The sequence below is a fragment of the Mycotypha africana genome (assembly GCF_025528875.1).
Source record: "Mycotypha africana strain NRRL 2978 chromosome Unknown BDF20scaffold_5, whole genome shotgun sequence".
In the NCBI taxonomy this organism is placed as follows: domain Eukaryota; kingdom Fungi; phylum Mucoromycota; class Mucoromycetes; order Mucorales; family Mycotyphaceae; genus Mycotypha; species Mycotypha africana.
This window is the reverse complement of record NW_026515729.1, coordinates 1,496,782-1,515,530: the sequence shown is the minus strand read 5'-3', so window position 1 is coordinate 1,515,530 and position 18,749 is coordinate 1,496,782. Positions and strand designations below refer to the sequence as shown.

At 38.0% G+C, this 18,749-nt stretch overlaps 8 protein-coding genes across 8 annotated transcripts; 3 read left to right on the top strand and 5 right to left on the bottom strand.

Moving 5' to 3' along the window:
• Window positions 1-624: 624 nt before the first annotated feature.
• On the top strand, window positions 625-1,006 carry BDF20DRAFT_800590 (uncharacterized protein; the record flags this gene model as incomplete). Its single annotated transcript, XM_053076367.1, has 2 exons — window positions 625-804; window positions 869-1,006. Coding segments are annotated over 2 exons (318 nt in total), but the record flags the coding sequence as incomplete, so codon positions are not given.
• Window positions 1,007-1,769: 763 nt separating this feature from the next.
• On the bottom strand, window positions 1,770-3,181 carry BDF20DRAFT_906146 (CDC50/LEM3 family; the record flags this gene model as incomplete). Its single annotated transcript, XM_053083241.1, has 6 exons — window positions 1,770-1,936; window positions 2,002-2,325; window positions 2,404-2,697; window positions 2,760-2,868; window positions 2,951-3,084; window positions 3,148-3,181. 6 exons carry the CDS (start codon window positions 3,179-3,181, stop codon window positions 1,770-1,772), a joined length of 1,062 nt encoding a protein of 353 aa, XP_052936531.1.
• A 1,147-nt stretch (window positions 3,182-4,328) lies between these two features.
• On the top strand, window positions 4,329-5,813 carry BDF20DRAFT_820049 (DHHC palmitoyltransferase-domain-containing protein; the record flags this gene model as incomplete). Its single annotated transcript, XM_053077507.1, has 3 exons — window positions 4,329-4,550; window positions 4,653-4,949; window positions 5,022-5,813. 3 exons carry the CDS (start codon window positions 4,329-4,331, stop codon window positions 5,811-5,813), a joined length of 1,311 nt encoding a protein of 436 aa, XP_052936530.1.
• Window positions 5,814-7,171: 1,358 nt separating this feature from the next.
• On the top strand, window positions 7,172-8,284 carry BDF20DRAFT_835588 (uncharacterized protein; the record flags this gene model as incomplete). Its single annotated transcript, XM_053078854.1, has 1 exon — window positions 7,172-8,284. One exon carries the CDS (start codon window positions 7,172-7,174, stop codon window positions 8,282-8,284), a length of 1,113 nt encoding a protein of 370 aa, XP_052936529.1.
• Window positions 8,285-8,369: 85 nt separating this feature from the next.
• BDF20DRAFT_518445 (uncharacterized protein) lies at window positions 8,370-9,227 on the bottom strand. Its single transcript, XM_053075652.1, has 2 exons — window positions 9,061-9,227; window positions 8,370-8,990 (listed from the first exon to the last, which is right to left on the bottom strand). The coding sequence occupies exons 1-2, from the start codon at window positions 9,141-9,143 to the stop codon at window positions 8,456-8,458; spliced, it is 618 nt and encodes a 205-aa protein (XP_052936528.1). The 5' UTR covers window positions 9,144-9,227; the 3' UTR covers window positions 8,370-8,455.
• On the bottom strand, window positions 8,979-9,805 carry BDF20DRAFT_870457 (uncharacterized protein). Its single transcript, XM_053081048.1, has 2 exons — window positions 9,474-9,805; window positions 8,979-9,408 (listed from the first exon to the last, which is right to left on the bottom strand). Exons 1-2 carry the CDS (start codon window positions 9,589-9,591, stop codon window positions 9,299-9,301), a joined length of 228 nt encoding a protein of 75 aa, XP_052936527.1. The 5' UTR covers window positions 9,592-9,805; the 3' UTR covers window positions 8,979-9,298.
• Window positions 9,806-9,822: 17 nt separating this feature from the next.
• On the bottom strand, window positions 9,823-12,387 carry BDF20DRAFT_974642 (uncharacterized protein). The gene is made up of 4 exons (XM_053085061.1): window positions 12,012-12,387; window positions 11,805-11,915; window positions 11,558-11,731; window positions 9,823-11,490 (listed from the first exon to the last, which is right to left on the bottom strand). Exons 1-4 carry the CDS (start codon window positions 12,072-12,074, stop codon window positions 10,042-10,044), a joined length of 1,797 nt encoding a protein of 598 aa, XP_052936526.1. The 5' UTR covers window positions 12,075-12,387; the 3' UTR covers window positions 9,823-10,041.
• A 509-nt stretch (window positions 12,388-12,896) lies between these two features.
• Window positions 12,897-15,617, bottom strand: BDF20DRAFT_870451 (uncharacterized protein). The gene is made up of 5 exons (XM_053081047.1): window positions 14,058-15,617; window positions 13,883-13,977; window positions 13,578-13,800; window positions 13,414-13,510; window positions 12,897-13,344 (listed from the first exon to the last, which is right to left on the bottom strand). The coding sequence occupies exons 1-5, from the start codon at window positions 15,507-15,509 to the stop codon at window positions 13,061-13,063; spliced, it is 2,151 nt and encodes a 716-aa protein (XP_052936525.1). The 5' UTR covers window positions 15,510-15,617; the 3' UTR covers window positions 12,897-13,060.
• Between the last annotated feature and the right edge of the window lie 3,132 nt (window positions 15,618-18,749).

Sequence of the window (18,749 nt, the reverse complement as noted above, 5' to 3'; positions counted from 1 at the left end):
TTTCCGGCATCCGAATATACATTGTATGATAGGCTGAATTTTAAACTATAGCCTTTCGCTACCGCGTCTTTCATCAATATGTTTCTGATTCATTAAAGTAGTTCATGAGTCAGCCTCTGGGAAGAGCCGGAATAACTGGATAAGATTTTGATTTATTAACGTTGGCAGCAATATCACACGAAGAAATTTTATGATTACAAAAAAGATCGACTTATATTTTTTCAACTGTACCTTTTTTTATTTCTTACCTCTTCCCATTCTCCTTTTTGCAGTTCAATACCATACCTTTTTCTTTCTTACAATTTTTTTTTATCGTTGATGACCAAAATACATCGGTTATCCCATATCAACAACAGACCAAGTAGCACCTCTCCTACCGGTTCAGACAATTCACCCACTGACAATCTTCTGTCCACGAGAACACAGAAATCAATATCGAAATCGAGGAGATCATCTCTCAGCGATATAGGCAATGATAAGCCATCAACTGCCACCTCTTCGCGACGTGCTAGCTTAGTGGCTGCCGCAGCTATCAATATTACAAAGATAGTTGGTTCTCAGACATGTAGCCCCAACAATATTTTATTAGAAACTGATGATGATATTACTAATATATACCAATCCTACAAAACAAAAATGAAACGATCTTCGCGTAAACTTGATTCCTTTTTCGGAGAAATTACACCAATTGATGTTTGTATTAGCGAGATCAGGAAAGAAGGTGTAAAGGCTATGTTGGAATCAAAGGTACCACTATGTTACTTTCTGCATTTCTTGCTGAGCGAATATAGCTCCGAAAACTTGGTGAGTTGATAGTTACGATTGTTTGAGCTCGTGATAGTCACTAACCTAGAGTGCTACTGTTCAGTTCTTTTACTTAGAAGTGGAACAGTATGAAACTATGCAGTTTTTAACAATAGCGGAGCAAAAGGCATTAGCACAGCAAATATTTGACCAGTATGTTTCAGACGATGCCGATTTTGAAATCAACCTTGAAGACAAAGTGAAGCGTGCTATCGGTAAGAGGATGAAGATTATCTCTTGTTCTCCATTCTTGAAAGAAGATGCAGCTCACTCTCATAACAATAACCAGAGAGCTACTTTGAATGCACTTTTTTCAGACGCAAAAGCATCCATCTATATTTTACTAGAATCGAGTTTTACGCGGTTTCTACAATCCAGAAACTACAAAGACATGTTAACATACTGCGGTGACTACACGATCCATTACAGTGAAAGCGTCATTCGTAAATCAATTCAGTACATGGTTAATTATCTCAAAGAACAGAAAATTACCTTTAAAGAGCAACAGCATGTTCAGCAATGTGAAATAAACAAAAGGTACATTCACATTATTGAAGACGCAACAAAAAGATTTATCAAATTATTCTTTGGTCCTGAATATTTAACGAAAATAGTATTCAACAAGCTCCAATGAGTAATGTTTATGTAATTGTAGCTTGTTTCAACGAATGAGACAAATTTATTGTAAATTAGAAAAGATACCCTCTCCAAATTGTAAATAGTAATGCTACACTTTTCCCTCGAATAAATATTGCAGTCCTGTGCTGAGTCTGTTGGAGTTTATTTTGAAAATTATGCGATTGGTTACGTTAAATATGTAATGTAGTGTACTGAATAAAATGTTGGTTTTGAAGGGGCTGAAGTTACGAGCTCTGATGCCAAGCTAAGCGATCATGATCACCCAATTTCCTAAGTCAGCATAATGGTATTAGTAAGCTTGCCTCTTTCTGAAAGAAGTTTTCTTTTTACCTTGGTTTGAAGAAATGCCAACCCAAGAAGATAACACCCAAAAGTGTACAAACACAGCCCATAACAATCCATGATAGGCCCATAAAAGGATTCCTATCTCCCAAAAAAGAAGTACCTGTAACGACTATAGACTTAGTGCCTCCATAAGCTGTAATATCATAATCTAATGAAAGAACAAAAATCAGAATCGCCACCTCAGACAATTGCCCTTGTTTCCTTAGAACTTACTTAGAGTAACGTTCACTTCGTACGTTCCTGCTTCAAGTGTTCCTTCTCTTAATGCTGAGTATAATTTTCTAAAGGTGGGATACCAACTTGTTCTCATCCAGACTTGGAAATGCTCATCTTCTTGTGGTTTGAATATATTTTCGGCTGTATATCCGTTGGGGTATTTTTTTTGCCAATTGGGAGGAGGGACTAAATCAGCAGGATTCATTTGTGTGGTAGCCAGCCTTTTTTTATCTGATGGCCATGCAATGCCTTCGCTACTAAAACCCATTTTTGCACTTGTTGTGCTTCCTGGTGGGTTGATAAATGTCACTTCAAATGTGTCTAATAAAAGGAAATTGGAATTAGTTCGTCTACTCGGATGTACCTCAAACAAAACTACTTTGATCTATACTTATGTACCATTAAACATTGAGTTCGCAATCAGTCCGCAAGGATAGTATATCTTATTGTTCGCATCTACTCCTAGTGGGGAACAAGAGCTAGCTGCATCTGCTTGTGTGATCACATCACCGTGTAACTGATTGTAGCTTAAACTCTTGACATATTTACGATGATTTTGATAAAAGTTTGTTAATTTGTAATATAAAAATATGGGTGTCTTCAATTGGATTGGGACGCTGAATCGAATGAGGCAGTGGCCTGCTTCTCCTTCTACAGTACTTGGTTCAAACCTATAAGTAGGCGCATATAATTCTAAAGTAGAGACTATGAGTTACTTGTCAAGCATCACTTTCGTAAACAACACTATAACATACGCCCGCTTCCTTCATCAGTAAATTTGTATGAATAAAGGTGTGTATCAAGTGAAACAGCTGTTGAATTGGCATGCATGCAGTTGGTATAATCGATAACAATCTCATTAACCTAACACATGATCAAGGAAATAACAAAAATCAGTCTGCAGTTGTTCTAGTTATTTTCATCTTGTACTGTCGCTGTACGTTACTGTATCGCTTTCATACAAAAAAACACCACCTAATGGAGCAAAGATGATGCCCGCAACAAATAGTGTGGGTAGTACAGTTTTGGGTGTTAGTAATGGTTGCCAAGCTTTTAAGCGCTGCTGCTTGAAGGCAGTATCTAGAATAAGAAAAGTTCAATGGAAATCCCAATGTAAGTGTTGTCAACTAAGTAGAATCTTACTGGCAGGTCTTCGATTCCTTTCCTCGATCGACATCTATGAAATGTTTAGTATAAAAAAGACCGAAAAGTGGGCCAAACCAAATTGAATTAATTTAAAAGAGATTCTGAGTAATTTATTGGAGCTACCACAACGAGAGCTTCACTTTCAATAACCGTTCATAACTCCTTTTTATGCCTTATTTGATCTTTTTTCGTAGAAATAGTCTTTGTCTTTGTATTTTTAAACAGTTAAAAGCCTATTCATTGATACAGCTTACAGTTACAATATAGAAGGGCGGCCAATAGCTTTTTGGGTGCAGGCTAACCTTGATATTTTTTTTACATTGATCTGTTGTCACTTCCAAAACTCAGCAGCGAAAAATCGTGTTTTGCTATTTTCTGACTGCCTCTATTCTATTCATGCCCTTCATCACGTTTCATGATAATCACGAAAAATTGTTCCAAAGGTATTCTATTTTGGACAATTGCTCTCGACTTTCATTTTTGGTTCAAACATGAAGTTTGGCGAGTGGTTGAGACCATTTTCGTAACTTTAGAGCCAACCAACAAAATTAGTTGCACCAGGCAAAAAAGAAAGAAGAAACCACATGAAGCACCTTATAAGCTTCATAGAAGCACATCCTACCACTGTTCTCGAGGATATTAAAATGAACTCCTGCAAGCAATTCAGTAATTTGAGCATTCCTGCAGATAAAAAAAACTTTCTACTGTCATTGTAAGCGAAAGAGTGTTTGCGCATCAATGAAATAAGGTCTTAAAGTGCGTTTTAGATCTCAACAAGAACCATGTCTATAAGGGATTTCTTTTAGAATTTTACTCTTTTTCTGGAACTGGTCCGGGTGAACATCCGTTTGCGGATCACCCCTATATCTGATGCTTGTTGTATTTGGATGTGATGATGAAGCCTAAACGTTGAAGCCGAATAATGACGCCACAGGTTACTGTTGGCCAACGGCACTATATTCTCACACAATTTTCCTGAATTGTGCGATATTCTTTTCTAAAAAACATACGACACTGTCTAAAAAAGTGCGACATTTTAATTTTTTTTTGCTTGCGACATCATTTTGGCAAAAGGTGTACTTTCAGGTCGTAGCTTATAAATTGTCTTACCTTTCCCCGAACGTCAACTTGCCTCTTTATTCCTATATGTATACCCTTTCTTTCAAAAAGTATAGTTTATGTTAGAATATATTCCTGGAAAACTCTTTGTTATCGTTGTAGTGTCACTTATAGCATTCATTGCTTATTCGTCACAGTTGTTCCTATTCCTACCAGCCTACGGCTGGTGGAATTCAACCAGCTTAATGAAGTTGTTTCCTCTCAACATCCTCGTCATCATGATCTTCTACAACTATTATCTAGCAGTAATAACTGATCCCGGTAAAGTTCCTATTGATTGGGTAAATTGCTCAAACGAAAATGACAAACTCCTTGAGTCATTCATTCTTTCTTTCTTTGATTAAATAAAGTTCTGATTTTTCTTTCCGTTTCTTTATTCTCAGGAACCACCCACTTCTTTGATGATAGCAAAAGAAATACCATCAGAAGGTATCACTGGACCTCGTTATTGTAAATCATGCAAACGGTATAAGCCCCCAAGAAGCCATCATTGTCGCTACTGTCGCCGCTGTGTACTGAGAATGGATCATCATTGTCCATGGATAAATAATTGTGTGGGTCACGATAACTATGGCCATTTTATTAGATTTATCGTTTTTGCGAATTTAGCATGTACATACATTATTTGTTTATTGGTTGGCAGAGTACGATATATTATGAATGCCATACGACATTTTCAGGTAACGAGAAATGGAAAGTTGGAAATACGTAGCCTTTGCAACAAGAAGATTTGATGATGTTTGCATTCATAGTTTGATGCTGAACCAACCACTATTCAAATCGTTTTCATGGTTTTAAATTTTGTCCTCTCTTTTACTGTCCTATTCTGCGTTGGAATCTTGACCTGCTATCAACTTTATTGCTTGTCTCGAAATCAAAGTAATATAGAAGCACACGAAAGGAGCAAAGTGGAGAAACTTGTGCAAAGGGGAAAAATACCGCCTATCCGATACCCTTTTGATGTAGGATTCTACAAAAATATTTGTGAAGTTCTTGGTCCTCAACCATTATTATGGTTGTGGCCCCAAAAAGCACAAGGTGACGGACTGACGTATCCAGTTATTCCTGGCACAGATCCTCGCACACCATATTACTGGCCACCGCGTGATCCTGATGATTTGCGACCGTCTATTTTCTCGTCGAAATATAAGCATCAGCAAGAGCGAAACAGACGTTTTAGGGAAGAACATCCCGAAGCGTCTGTGGAAGAGATGGAAGCTAACGAGTTGAAGAATGCAGTAAATGAAGACGATTATTACTACGATTCGGGTAGTTTCATTTCCGACAGCGAAGCAGAGTATTCTGTAAATGACGAAGAAGAGGGTATGCGGCATTTAATCAACGATAGACTGTACGATTTGGCTGGTACATATTTGGACCCACAACCAACAGAGCGACAGCAACCACTGTATTATAATAGACGCAATAGCAACAAACAGATAACAACTTTCGATGATGACGATAGTGATGATGACGGTAGTGATAGTATGCCATTACATACACTAGCTTCGAGAAGGAAGACTTCCACGCCTAAAAATGATTGAAAAAACAATCAAGACATTGTAGGACAGACAGTGCTAATAAATTATCAATTTGGAGCTGTATTTGGCAAGCATGTGCCAGAAATGTCAAATATGGTCTCTGTAAGAGTACAAATCTTCAAGCAATTCATCGAGAGTAATAAAGCTGAGACAATTGCAGTAGATCGTTGATTACCTATTGTTGACTTACCCTTTTGAATCCCAATGATAGAGGTCTTCTTGATTGAACAAACTCCTCTCTTCTCTCCCCGTTCTTTTTCAGTCAACGGCGAAGAAATAAATGGTAAATCGAAAGTTCTATAATTTTTCCTTGAGAAGCTTGGCTTATTCTACAATTATATAATTTGATACATAAAGACTCATGCAAGACCAGTTTTACATTGAGACCCGAAAGATGTGTGAGCTTTGCCTGTGTAAGGTGAAGCCGGAGGAAACTCCGGTGGAGGCTCTTAGCGGTCCTGACGTGCAAATTGATAGTCAAACTTGAGTTTAGGGGCAAAAGGCTAATTAAACCATCCAGTAACTGGTTCCTGCCGAAGCTTCCCCCAGGGTAGCAGAAACTCGGATGCAACGAAAGATGTTCATTCATCTAGATAGCTTATGCCTACTGCAGAAATGCTTTTCAACCCACAGGAACGTGTCATTATATCAACGATTCGTCAATCAAGACGAATCATGTTTTCACGACACTATATATCCTGTCGTAAAAGGACTCTCGACAGAAAAAACGATGAAGTGAAACAATCTTGAGGGCGGTTGTGTCAGGATTAGTGCTTCTGGTAGTAAGTAACATACTAAGTTTAGATACAGAAAATAACTCTTAATCCCTTCTTGAAGAAATTCAATGACCTTGCAAAAAAAAGTCTAGTGAGTGCGTCCTCCTTTTTATACAATTATCTTCCATTCATCTTTGAACAGTAGTTCTGTTAGGAACTGAATTTTATAAGTCTGAAAGTCCTACAAACAAATCCTAGTATAAGCATAGCTGAAGTATTCGAATCCTTTTCACTAACTTATCAATCTTGAAAAGGAAAAAATCTTCTAAAATCTGGACCATTTTAGTCAAAACGTGATTTTTTTTCAATTTTTTTTTTCTTTGTGCGCCTCATTGAATTCCGCAAACAAATAGGCTTGTCTCCAGGTAAATTAGCACAGAGACGACGATCAGGAACCCAAAAAATATTTGAAATGAGACATTAATGTGGGTGAGTTCTAGACCCCCAAAACCACAAAGTAAACCTCCTCTGATACGAATATCAAACCAAAAAATGTCAGACCGACGATATCGTTTCCTGTCAGTTTTATTATAAAAAGGAAGCCTTTTTCTTTTCTTCTGTGTTCTTACCATCTTTCTTTTTCAAATGCATTATTCATATACCACCCCTCAAGATATGGACGCAAGAATGAGACGCAATTCTTCAGCTTCACTCTTTCTATCGACAGAAGGAAGAACAAAACCATCGCTTGCCCGTCAAGCTAGTAGAGGGGATGATACCAACAATAGTGAAACAACAGAAGGATCTTCTCATTTCAGACGACTCTTACAGTTCATTTATCCATCACAAAAAAGAAGATGTTCTTTTTCATCCTTCATAAGACCCACGGTTAAACAGCAAAGACAACGACAAGAAGACGATAATGACAGTCTTGTAACAATTGATGATCAAGATGATATATTGGGTGTTTCTGACAGCGAAGACTCCATAGAAATAAAAGAGAATGATGCTAAGCATACGTATTACCGCAGCCCAATTTCCTTCAACGTACAGCGTCGACGATCAAACGAAGAACTGGATAAAGTAGACTTCATATTAAGAAAACGGTCATCCCACAACCGACGAGCAATGTATTTACCGAACGATCCTATTATGAATGCGAGCGATGGACCCAAAGATGAATGGCATGCCTGGAGGCTCTACTGCAGCACGTATCAAAAATTATTGCTTCATCAAACTTCGATACCACTTTCAAAACATCTTCTTTTGAAAAAAATGCTGGTCACTCTACAGCAAAAGAATTTGGATCTTTTCAGTAGAAGTATACAAGGACCTTCAACAAAGGAATCTATTTTTGATATAGTCAAATATGACTGTAATGTAGAAGAAGAAAAGCAAGAAGAGGATAGCTGTAGTGATGATGACAGCGATGTTGATAGTGACAATGATGATGACGAAGCATTAGAAGATGATGATCTTCCTCTAGACAGACTCTTATACCAACAGGCGAATCAAATTTCAAAACCATTAGAATATACCGAACATCGTGCTGGAAACGATGATTATGATATCAAGAAGGCTTTGTATAGCCATTCCCCATCCATCCTTCTATCAAATATAGTTGTACAACCACATCCCGTTTGCAAGCCAAACAAATCCAATCGAAAATCCATTTTACAAATCCCAATACATTCCTCATGTTATCAGCATAAGCATAATTATTGTCACAGGTCAGCACCTGTTGTACGGTTTATTTAATCATCGCTCCCCTTGTTTCCCTTTGTAAAGGACTTTTTAATAAAAACTAGAATGAAATCATCTTGATGAACACGTGCTTTTGCCACTCTCCTCGTGATATAAATTATTCCTTTACAGCGAGTATCGAAAGCATTAAACCATAGAAATACTTCGAAGTGTAATTAAAAAAGCTCAAGAGGTAGTATTATTTTCTGTGCTTGGAGTATGCGGCTGCTGTTGCTGCTGTTGTTGCTGGTGTGATGGAGAAGTAGCACCACTGCTTCTATTTGTGTTTGGAAAAGGTGGTGTATTGGTTGTATACAAAAACATGGGCGTATTAGCATTAGGATTGGGTGGTACTACCGGCTGTGGCTGGTGAATTAGTGAAGTTGGTGGCGGTGGTTGTTGAAACATTGGTGGTGCATAAACACCTGCATGAAACTGTTGTTGTGAATGAAATTGTGGAGGCAATCGATTGTATCCTTGGTGATGATGAGAACTGTTGTTGCTACCAGCAATAGCTATAGATTGTTGTTGTTGTTGTAGCGATGAAGAAAATTGTTGTTGTTCTGGATCACCACTGTTCGTACTATATGGCGTTGCCCATAGGGGTATATCACCATAGTGGCTCATGGGCATTCCATATGGATCTAAATAGATGCCGCCTGCTGTGTAGATATTGCTGTAGTTTGATTGATTGAAGTTATTGTTACGACGATAGCCCCCACTAAGCATAATGTTTTTTAAATTAACCAAAATTATTCCAATATCTGACGAGGCTGGTCTTTAGAGCTTACCTTGCTTGATTTCGGTGATATGGTGCTCTAGGATCACCTTTCACCGGAGTTCCATCAGGGCCAGTGACGTTTGATGCCTGCATGCCCTTTGGTCCTTGAATCAAATCAAATTCGACCTGCAGTTATTCAGTCAGCAACTGATCCAGTACTATAAAAAAATAACATTTTCTGCCTACCTCCTCACCCTGCAGACAAATATCAGAGCATAGCATTTGCAAAGTTGCATTAATTTTCAAAATTAGAAAAGATAATGGCAGAATTGATAAAAAATACAGATAACCTTTATTACCTCTGCCAGGCTTTTGAACCCACCGTTGTTATAGATAGCCGTGTGATGAACAAACACCTCTAAAAACACAGATTTTGAGTATTGCTTCTGCAGCTCTCGATCGAGATCTCAATTTCGTAATTACCTTCATTCTCATTTCCTTCCGTCGGTCTATCAGGTATTATAAAACCGAATCCTTTCACTGAATTAAAAAATTTGACATGACCTTTGTGTCGAATATTGTCTATAGTAGTAGCTGACATGCTCTATTATACTAGTTTTTTTAGGCGTATGACTTGAAAAAAGAAAGAGTAGAGTTGGCTTTATAAGTATATCTACTAATGTAAGTTGAGAGGGAAAGGGAAAAGACGGTGATTCTTCAAGCTTGTTTAACTTTGCTTGAGGAAATAAAAAAAAAAATAGTGAAACCAACGAACCAAATTCGTCGAATTCATTCATGCAATTCACATAAACGGAAAAAAAAAATAAATAAAGTATAAGTGCACCCACATTGTAATTGTTCTTTTTGGGAGTGGAGAATTTTATGAATGCTGCTTCTGCACAATGATTAGACCTGTAAGAAGGGAGCAATCCTTTCAGTTACATGTGACTGCTTAAAAATCAAATCATCCAGTGTATGCCAAGCGGGAGTGATTTTTGACTGGAAACAAGAAAAGCCTCAAAACCGTTATGATGGCAATCATTTCAAATCTTTATTGTACGCAAAGTTCTCTTTTGAAAAAGGACACCAATTCATTCAATGGAACAGTAGTTTTATGGCTCTCCTTGAACTGAATACGTTCTTTTATCTCCAATTGTCCATCTTGGAGTGCTTTGGGGCCGACAATGACCGTGTATGGATACCCAATAAGTTCAGCATCTGTCATTTTTTCACCAAATCCAATATTTCGATCATCAATCATGATATCGTTCTCATGCATCAAGACTGAATCTTTTAGTTGATCATACACCTTATCAGCAAAGTCGTTCAACTCTGGCTTACGAGAGTTTGTTGTCACAATACAAAATTTGAAGGGTGCTATAGCTTGAGGCCACACGATACCTTTGCTATCAGCACGAATTTCAGCTATAGCTGCCAGCAATCGAGAGATACCAATACCGTAACAACCCATTTCAACGGGCAATTTTTCGTTTTTATCGTTTGCGTAAGTACAATTTAGCGCAGATGAATATTTTGTACCCAAGTAAAATGTATGTCCACATTCAATCGCTTTCACACAGGAAAGTTCATTATTACTGTTTTCACACTCGCGAGAAACACAATGATCGCCTTCTTTCGCTAACCTGTAATGATCAGGCTGATGTATCGTTATATCTGCTGAATTAGTTATTTCTTCCGGTAACTGAATACTGACCGCTGTATCTAAAAATAGATGTTGTAGGTTGCTGATTTCTTTTGGTAGTTCGTTTGTGATATGTATGTCAAGTACTGCATTGTTGTCTATTTTTTGCTGTTTTCTTAAATATGTATTTAGAGATGCTTGTACTTTAAGTGTATTTGCCTCTCGTCCGAATGGTGTCAAAACAGCTGCTAATCCTTTTACATGGCTGTTATCATTCTGCCCTTTAATTTTTCGATTTGATAGCACTCTCCATTCTAATAGAGTTGCTTGTACTCTACTTCCGATCCTTAACCATTTTAACATATCATTATTATTCCAATGCTCCTCTGTCATTACACCCTCTCTATTAGGATTGTATTTCCCAACTGCTAACTCCTCATTTGCTGTATACCCGCATTTTTGGCATGTTAATAACGTGTCTTCACCAATATTCGAAAGCAAATGGTACTCATGTGATTTGGATCCGCCAATGTTTCCGCTGTCCGCTTCGGCTACGACGAACGGCACACCTATACGGTTGAATATATTCTGATAAGCTTGTCCCGCTTGTTCGTAAGTAATATAGGCCTCTTCCTGCGTAGCATCAAATGAATATAGATCTTTCATGATGAATTCGCGTCCTCTCAATAAACCTGCTCTAGGTCTAAGTTCGTCACGGTATTTACGTCCAATTTGATAAAGCCGTATAGGTAACTGTTTGATTGTCCTTAGATCGTTTGCTATAAGTTGCGTAATCTCTTCTTCATGAGTAGGTGCCAGGAGCATATCTGATTCTTTTCTATCTTTGAAGCGGAAGAACTGTACCGCCAATCTATGATGTTAGTAAATGATTAAGGTTTACATATCTGCGAAAGCTGCTTTGTACCTCTCCTATGACTCCATTCCATCGACCTGTTTTTTTCCAGTTATCCGGGTTGAGGAGTGTCGGCAAGGATAATTTTTGACACCCAATTGCCTGCATTTCTGCATCTATAATACGCTCAATCTTTTCGATGGTTCGTAAACCAAACGGAAGCAGCGAATAAATGCCTGCACCGCTCTAAAAACCACACAAAGGTCAGTATGCATTTCTTCCCAGACCTCTTGCTTCTATTTTGAAGTCGCAAACCCACCTGTCGAATAAATCCACCTTTCAATAACAATGCATGGCTTTTCAAATCTGTGCTTGAAGCACTTTTGTCTTTTGTTATTGGAATAAATGATTGTGACAATCTATTTCTGAACTAAACTTCAAAAGAAAGAAGGGGAGCCAATTTTCAGTTTGATACTTTAGGCTGCTTTTTTTTCGTGTAATCATAGCTTTAGCCAAAATTCTTTACACATTGAGAATATTGTCTTGTAAGCTGTTTTGTTGACGAATGTCCGAAATGAAGTTTTGGCATTGACTTAATAGATAGGGAAACGGTCTACCCCTGGGATGTTCATTATCCTGAAAAAAGGTTTATAGCTGAAGTTCAATTCTTCACCAGGCTGCTGTGTTGTAGAGACAATCGTGTTGTAAAGTGCCCTTCAATCAGAGGAATAGCAAGTCCTTTGCAAATACTCAACAAGCGTGAGGATACTTTTTGTTGTAACATCATGGGTAATATTATTATTATTTAACAATCTTATTGCACCTATAAAAAGGCCATGGAACCGTCCTCTTTTTTATGGTATAAAAGAAAAGATGTCTTTAATGATTTTTAGTAACGGTTGAGTTTAATATATCGAATTTTAGAGAGCTCTGCTATGCTGTAGCAAATACGTGAACGGCGAATCTTACTGTTCAACACTAGCAGCAATGTCGCACTATTTTCGTAACTGGCAATGAGCGCGAAATAGCGATCATATACATTTACTACAGTAGAAGGTCAAAGTATGTATTAAGAAATAATATTCGGAATTTGAAAGGAAATGGCTGCAAAAAATATAATAGATCTTCCTGCCAAAGTAGAGAGGACAAACTCGCTGCATTTGCTCGTGTATTAAGCAGGATCCCACATCAATTCAACATTGTCTTTCCCAAATAGGAACTGAAGTTTTAACATTGTAAGAAGACTCTCTTTGTTTGCAAAGATGTGTACTAATGCTTTACCTGGGTTTTTCAATTTCGTGTATTCTATATGGATTTCGCAAGTGGTGAACATATTTTCATTCAAAAGACTGTACGACTGTCCACTACATAAATCATAGCAAAAACTTTTCGTAAAGTCAACAAGCATTTTTTGACGGTGAGAGAAACTTTATTTCAAGTACAATTCTTCAATAAATAAGGGTATCCGATGTATAAATATTTTTCGCTCTAAGACAAACTCAAAGAACGAATGTGATTTTGAATAACACGAGTTTCCAAGCACTAGTTGATTTCTGTTAAAAACGAGGATATAGTTTAGATTCGAAGAAACGTTCTTCCTCGAAGGATATCTTTGAGCTCCTCGGCTTCATCTGCTTCAAACAAATCTTCAAGAAAATCAACACCTGGCAGATCATCAATAAACACGCTAAGTGAAACACCATGGCTTCCTAAAGTCGCTATGGCCTCTTTGATGTACGGTACATGCATGTGCTGCAGTAGCGGTAAGAGATATTCGTTGTATAAGCTGCTCCATTTTTTGATACTGAGGCATAAAAACAATGACATGACGTAAATAACCTTCCGTTCATTGGGGATGTCTAGCGAAACACAAAAGTATGTGTAAGTTTACAGAATTGATACCTCGTCTATCACATCTATTCTTTTACCTGACTTGAGAAAGTCAACAGCTGTATCTTCTTGTTGTTTCAAGTTGGGCTGTTCAACCCAGTCAAACTTCTTAGCCATTTTTTTGTAAATAGGTTCCTGTTGGAAACAAATGTTTAGATTCTGCTGTTAAAAGAAAGAAATTACAGTTGATAATTGAACCTACATCTGCTTTAGCAATCGTACAACAGATACAGTGTTGGAAAGTGACATACAGAAAATCGTCCGCATAACCTTGGAACGCATCATACCAGATATAGGCAATATTCACCAAACTTCCGCTTACTTTTTTATCTGTAGGCGAACGAAGAATTTCAATCATAACATGAAGCAATGAGTTGACATCGTTTGTAACTTTGCAGCAAGCGATATACAGGCGATAATAACGGCTAATAGTATTATATAATCAAGCATGATTAGTATAGCTGTTAAGGCAGGCATTCTATGAACAAAATTTTTTTGAGGAATTACAATAATAAGTTGGTTTGGGCGGCGTTCTTTTGAGCAACGGCCAAATCCCTAAGCTCCGTCGCTAGTTTTCTCTTGAATCCTTCAACGGCATTGACCTAAAGAGTTGAAACGAAGAAAAAGAGGACCGGTATTCAGAAAGGCACAAAAGAAAGAGCCAAAATATTATAGTACTTACATCGGCTTTTGACATTAAAGCCACAGCAACAATAGCCGTTTTTTCTGAATTAGCAAGGACAGTAGGCAGCGTTATCGTGAGATCACCGACATTAGTAGTCTTAGCAATATCGAATGCCTTATTAGAAAGGATAGCGCTTGATTTGGCCTTTTTGTACAATGCTGAAACATCAGTGTAAAAAGTTTCAAATGCTTCTTTCAGTTCGTCGTTATTTGGTAATGTTCCGTTTTTGAGGTAATTATTGACAATATCAGGCCAACTTAGCGATACTTTCTGCTTCTTGTTGAGTGTCTCAGCGGAAATGGAAGACGTAGTGTCAGAGGCATCGGTGAGCTGAACAGATGTGCTATTACCATTATCACCCTGATTTTCAATGGAACCAGTGGACTGTCGCTTAGTGCCAATGGTAGGCATTACCACAGAAGAAGCTGAAGACGATGTTTCCTCTGTAGATACAACAGGAGCCTGATAATTAAACGAGGGTTGATACTTTATCAATTTTGATGGATTTCGTGCATTGACAAATCGCTGAAGTTTGGTGGGCTTCTTTGTTGGTTTTTTCAATGGCTTATCTTGGCTAATACGAAGTTGTTCTTGCTGACACTGTTGTGAAAGCTGCAATGCTGCTTTCTGTGTATCTGAGAGTCCAGAGACTTCTGTCGATAGATGGATTAACTGTGATTTCGTTGACTGTGCTGATTGTGTTGGTTGCGGTATTCTCTGCTTTACTGGTTGTACTGGTTGCTTCTCCACTTGCTGCCTCGCTTGATTTGCCTCCTGTAATGTTTTAACTGTCGGTTGTTGCGTTAACTGTTGTGATAGTTGCTCGAATGGTATTTGTTGCTCGCGCTGTTCTTGCAAGGACATTGCTGTTACGGGAGATCTTGGCTTGTTTAGCACTGAATTAATTCGGTTATTTACGAGAGAAAAGCATTTTTGGAAGTCAAGGCAGCATTGCTTCAACTCGATAATTTCATTTTCGTATGCTGTACATTGTTTTTTAAGTTCTTTCACCTCAAGATTGTGATAAGTAGAGGGTTCTTGGGAAGCTTGTTCTATCTGTACGTTTTTGAGAGCAGAGATTTCTGCGTCTTTCTTTCGGCATTCTTCCTCTAAATTCATGATCTCTGTTCGTTTAGTATTGCAATTACTTTTCTCCTCAACTGGGTCGTGATTAAGGGACTCTGAATCATTACTGATACTGTCGGTCATATGACAAGCACTACAACGCTTGATCGCACTTTTCATTTCTTTCTCGTAATCTTTACATTGTTCTTCCAATTTCCTAATGGTCTGCTCATCGGCTTGAGAGCGTTCTTTGAGGGTAATCAACTCTAGTTCCAACGTCTGACAGCGTTCTTTCAATATGTTTACTTCTTGCACATGGGCTTCGCAACGCTCTGTTGAAAGGGCCTCTTCTTTCTCGCGATTTCTGCAATTTTCTTTCCACATCTCTGCTTCCTTTTGATATGCTTCACACTGCTCCTTTAGGGCTCCAAGTTCCTTTTCGTAGGCATCGCAACGCTCTGTAGAAAGAGCCTCTTCTTTCTCGCGATTTCTGCAATTTTCTTTCCACATCTCTGCTTCCTTTTGATATGCTTCACACTGCTCCTTTAGGGCTCCAAGTTCCTTTTCGTAGGCATCGCAACGCTCTTTCAATTCCTCACGTACATCTTCAGCTTCATTCAAGTCCATTTCATGTTTCATGTTTGCATCAATCAGCTCCTCATTTTCTTCTGTTAGCTGCTTAATTCTTTCTTTCAATTCCTCAAGTTGAGCAGCGGAAGCGGTAACATTATCAACGACTGTAGCTGAGGGAGAGGAGGCGCCAGATGAACATAAATTTTGAAAATGAGCACATTGGGCTTCAGCTTGCTTCAAATTGATCTGAAAAAAGATAAGAAAGGTCATAAAAAACGTCAGTCTATTCTCTTCCATACGTAAAATAATGAAATTGCTGGAAGCTTACTGCTTGTTGTTGAATGGTTTTTTCCATGTCGGCAAGTTTTTCTTTCAAGGTAATGGTTTCTGCTTTAGCCAGTTGCTGGCCTAATTGTTTCTTTAATGACGAGTTTTCTTTTTTCAAAGTATCGTTTTCTACAACAGTTTGGGCTTGAATTTTATTGGAGTTTTCCAGCTTTTTTTCCAATTGTATTTGAACCTTCATTGACGCCTCAGCTTTCTTATGGAGTTCAATGATTAAGTTATTTTTCTTATCAAGATCTAATAATTTTATTTTTTTTCAGGATAAGATGGATCAGAGTATATTCATAGATCGTAATAGAGTTTTTATAGCCTTACCTTCCTTGAGGTTGGCCATGAGAGCTAGGATTCTTTCTCCTTCCAACGTTCTTTGATCAGTATTAGCAACCGTATCGGTTTCATCGGTATTAACTTCCCCTAGAGCTGTAATGAAAGCCGCGGCAGGATTATTACTGACAGAAGAAGTGGTTTGAATAGTGTCGGCAATGGCAAAAGAAGCAGTAGTAGTATTAAAGTTGTCTTGTTGTTGAGAAACTGCTAGTTGAGATGTGGGTTGCGGTGTTAAAGGTGTATTTCCAAACAGAGGGGTTGAGTCACCGTCACTTTCGCTGAACTGGGCTAGTACTTCAGCTAATTCATCCGCATTGACACTCATTATTTCATTTTGCCTGGGATCCCCAGGAGGAAATATGGGTGTATTCAAAATCTCATCGATTGATTGCTGTTGATCACTAGATCGATCTGCTCGAGTAGATCCCGCTGAGTTATTATTCATATAGACTGCTGATAAATAACGAAGGATGTGTAAAAGTTTCACAACACGTTTTCTGTTGTGTCTGGTATAACAATCTATTAGTAATAGTCTGGGTATGTGTGCAGTAAAGAGAAGAGTAGATGGATTTGAGGCGTTCAAATATTCCAAGAAAAAATAAAAAATGAAGACGCGATCAAAGGTCGAATAATTTATTTGGTTTAACTGCAGCAGACAGCCTGCCAGCATTAATATTTTCAAAGCCACCCTTCCAGTACAAGTTTTTTTCGCAGCAACAGACGGAACTCTTTGACGCTTAGTTTAATTATGAAACTATCTTATTTAGATAAAAGCTAATATATGTTATTGCTCGACCATTCTCTAAAATCTGATCCAGCATATAGCAAGAGAGCTGAGAATACATATGCGAAATGGCAGCAAGAGAGGTTTACAGTGCTATAATCAACAGGAGGTGTAACCCCATATGCCTTTAACACAAATGCTCGAAAGTCCGATTACATTATACAAAAAAAAAAAATCATGAAATTAAATACCGTTAGTAAAGAATTTTATTCCACATTAAACTTGTAAATAAACAATATAAATCAATGCAATAACTAATGTTTGTACGTAAAAGTGACATGAGAGTGTTGTTTTTTTTTTGCAGATTCAGTCTGATTTTTTTTTCAATTTTGCTAGTATTTGAGTCCTTCATTCTTTCTAAATTCTGTTCGAGAGTATTGAGACGCTTCATGATGTTATCGTATTTTTCATCAACGCTACTGCAATGTTCTTCTATTTTTGATTGCAATTTATTCAGAGACTCCAGAATCTATTGCCATTCGCCCGTGAATAAGCTACAACTTAAAAGAAACTAAGTAATACCGTACTTACGTAGCCAGTCAGAGCGTCAGTGGTTTTAGAAGATGTTTTGGAAACGATCGTCTTGCTGTTCCTGTAAGCTCATCTCGGAAGGAGGAGACCTGTTAGCATACTTTTAAACAAGGATTTTTATTACTGACATTTTTAAGCCCAATGGACACGAGATATTAAAGCTTATCTAAATTGCCCAGGGCAGCTCGATTTTTTGAGAATAGAGCGATGCATAGTGTCGGTCAGGGTGCCGTGGTGGGCGAAAAAGCATACTATCTAAGTGGTGGGGGAGGGGGAAGGGGCTAAACTAATCATTATAATTGGTAGGCTAAGACTTTGGGCGCGGTTCGGGATCTTGCTTATTTAAGCCTGGGCGGGCACCACAATTATTCATAACTTGTTTAAACACTAAAATCTTATTAAAGGGCAGAAGCAACAACTTATTGCGGTGGTCGACATTGATGAATATTTTACGTCGCAGGTAATTAACATTTCCCTTATGCTGTGCAATATATGCCGTATTTATATGAGCCGTTTTTCTACATTCCTTACTTATACATGCACAATCAAATATTAGGTCTGCAACAACTGTTTACTCAAAAATGTGGAAAGCGTAAAGATCGGTGCTGGTTCACGTTGTTACAGTACAAAAGTTTGTAAACACTGCCAAATACTTTGGCAACGTGATATAAATGCTTCAAAGAATATGATGACTATTGCCAAGACCCTCACAGTTTACTCCCACAGAATTGCCGTAGCGAAGACGGTGCTGTCGGTTCCTCGAACCAGGCGGCTTAAAGATACTTACTCGTTTAGGTGAGTTCGTCTTGTGAAATTTCTCAATGTACGTTTCTGAAGCTTTTATTAACTGCTGCTTGACGTTAGTACATACTCAAACAGGGTAGGTCGCACATTTGGCATTGAGCATTGTGACAGAAAAGGTATGATCCCAAAAACTACATTTCATCTAAAATAATTTTTTTAATTAGTCTGAATTTTAATTGTAAGATAATCTCAATTTAATAGCCATTTCGTGCGAAAGTCAAGCGAAAAAACAGTATGCTAACGGGTGGGGCCTAGCCCCC

What these genes read in the sequence shown, in the direction of transcription:
- BDF20DRAFT_518445 (XM_053075652.1), bottom strand. Translation starts at nt 9,143, where the DNA reads ATGCAGGCATCAAACGTCACTGGCCCTGATGGAACTCCGGTGAAAGGT. An exon ending in TATCACCGAAATCAAGCAAG is followed by an intron (nt 8,991 to 9,060) that starts GTAAGCTCTAAA and finishes CATTATGCTTAG; the next exon opens with TGGGGGCTATCGTCGTAACA.
- BDF20DRAFT_870457 (XM_053081048.1), bottom strand. Translation starts at nt 9,591, where the DNA reads ATGTCAGCTACTACTATAGACAATATTCGACACAAAGGTCATGTCAAA. An exon ending in GGAAGGAAATGAGAATGAAG is followed by an intron (nt 9,409 to 9,473) that starts GTAATTACGAAA and finishes CTGTGTTTTTAG; the next exon opens with AGGTGTTTGTTCATCACACG.
- BDF20DRAFT_974642 (XM_053085061.1), bottom strand. Translation starts at nt 12,074, where the DNA reads ATGCCAAAACTTCATTTCGGACATTCGTCAACAAAACAGCTTACAAGA. An exon ending in AAGGTGGATTTATTCGACAG is followed by an intron (nt 11,732 to 11,804) that starts GTGGGTTTGCGA and finishes TGTGGTTTTTAG; the next exon opens with AGCGGTGCAGGCATTTATTC. An exon ending in GGAATGGAGTCATAGGAGAG is followed by an intron (nt 11,491 to 11,557) that starts GTACAAAGCAGC and finishes TTGGCGGTACAG; the next exon opens with TTCTTCCGCTTCAAAGATAG.
- BDF20DRAFT_870451 (XM_053081047.1), bottom strand. Translation starts at nt 15,509, where the DNA reads ATGTGGAAAGAAAATTGCAGAAATCGCGAGAAAGAAGAGGCCCTTTCA. An exon ending in CTTTAATGTCAAAAGCCGAT is followed by an intron (nt 13,978 to 14,057) that starts GTAAGTACTATA and finishes TCAACTCTTTAG; the next exon opens with GTCAATGCCGTTGAAGGATT. An exon ending in GCCCAAACCAACTTATTATT is followed by an intron (nt 13,801 to 13,882) that starts GTAATTCCTCAA and finishes TAATACTATTAG; the next exon opens with CCGTTATTATCGCCTGTATA.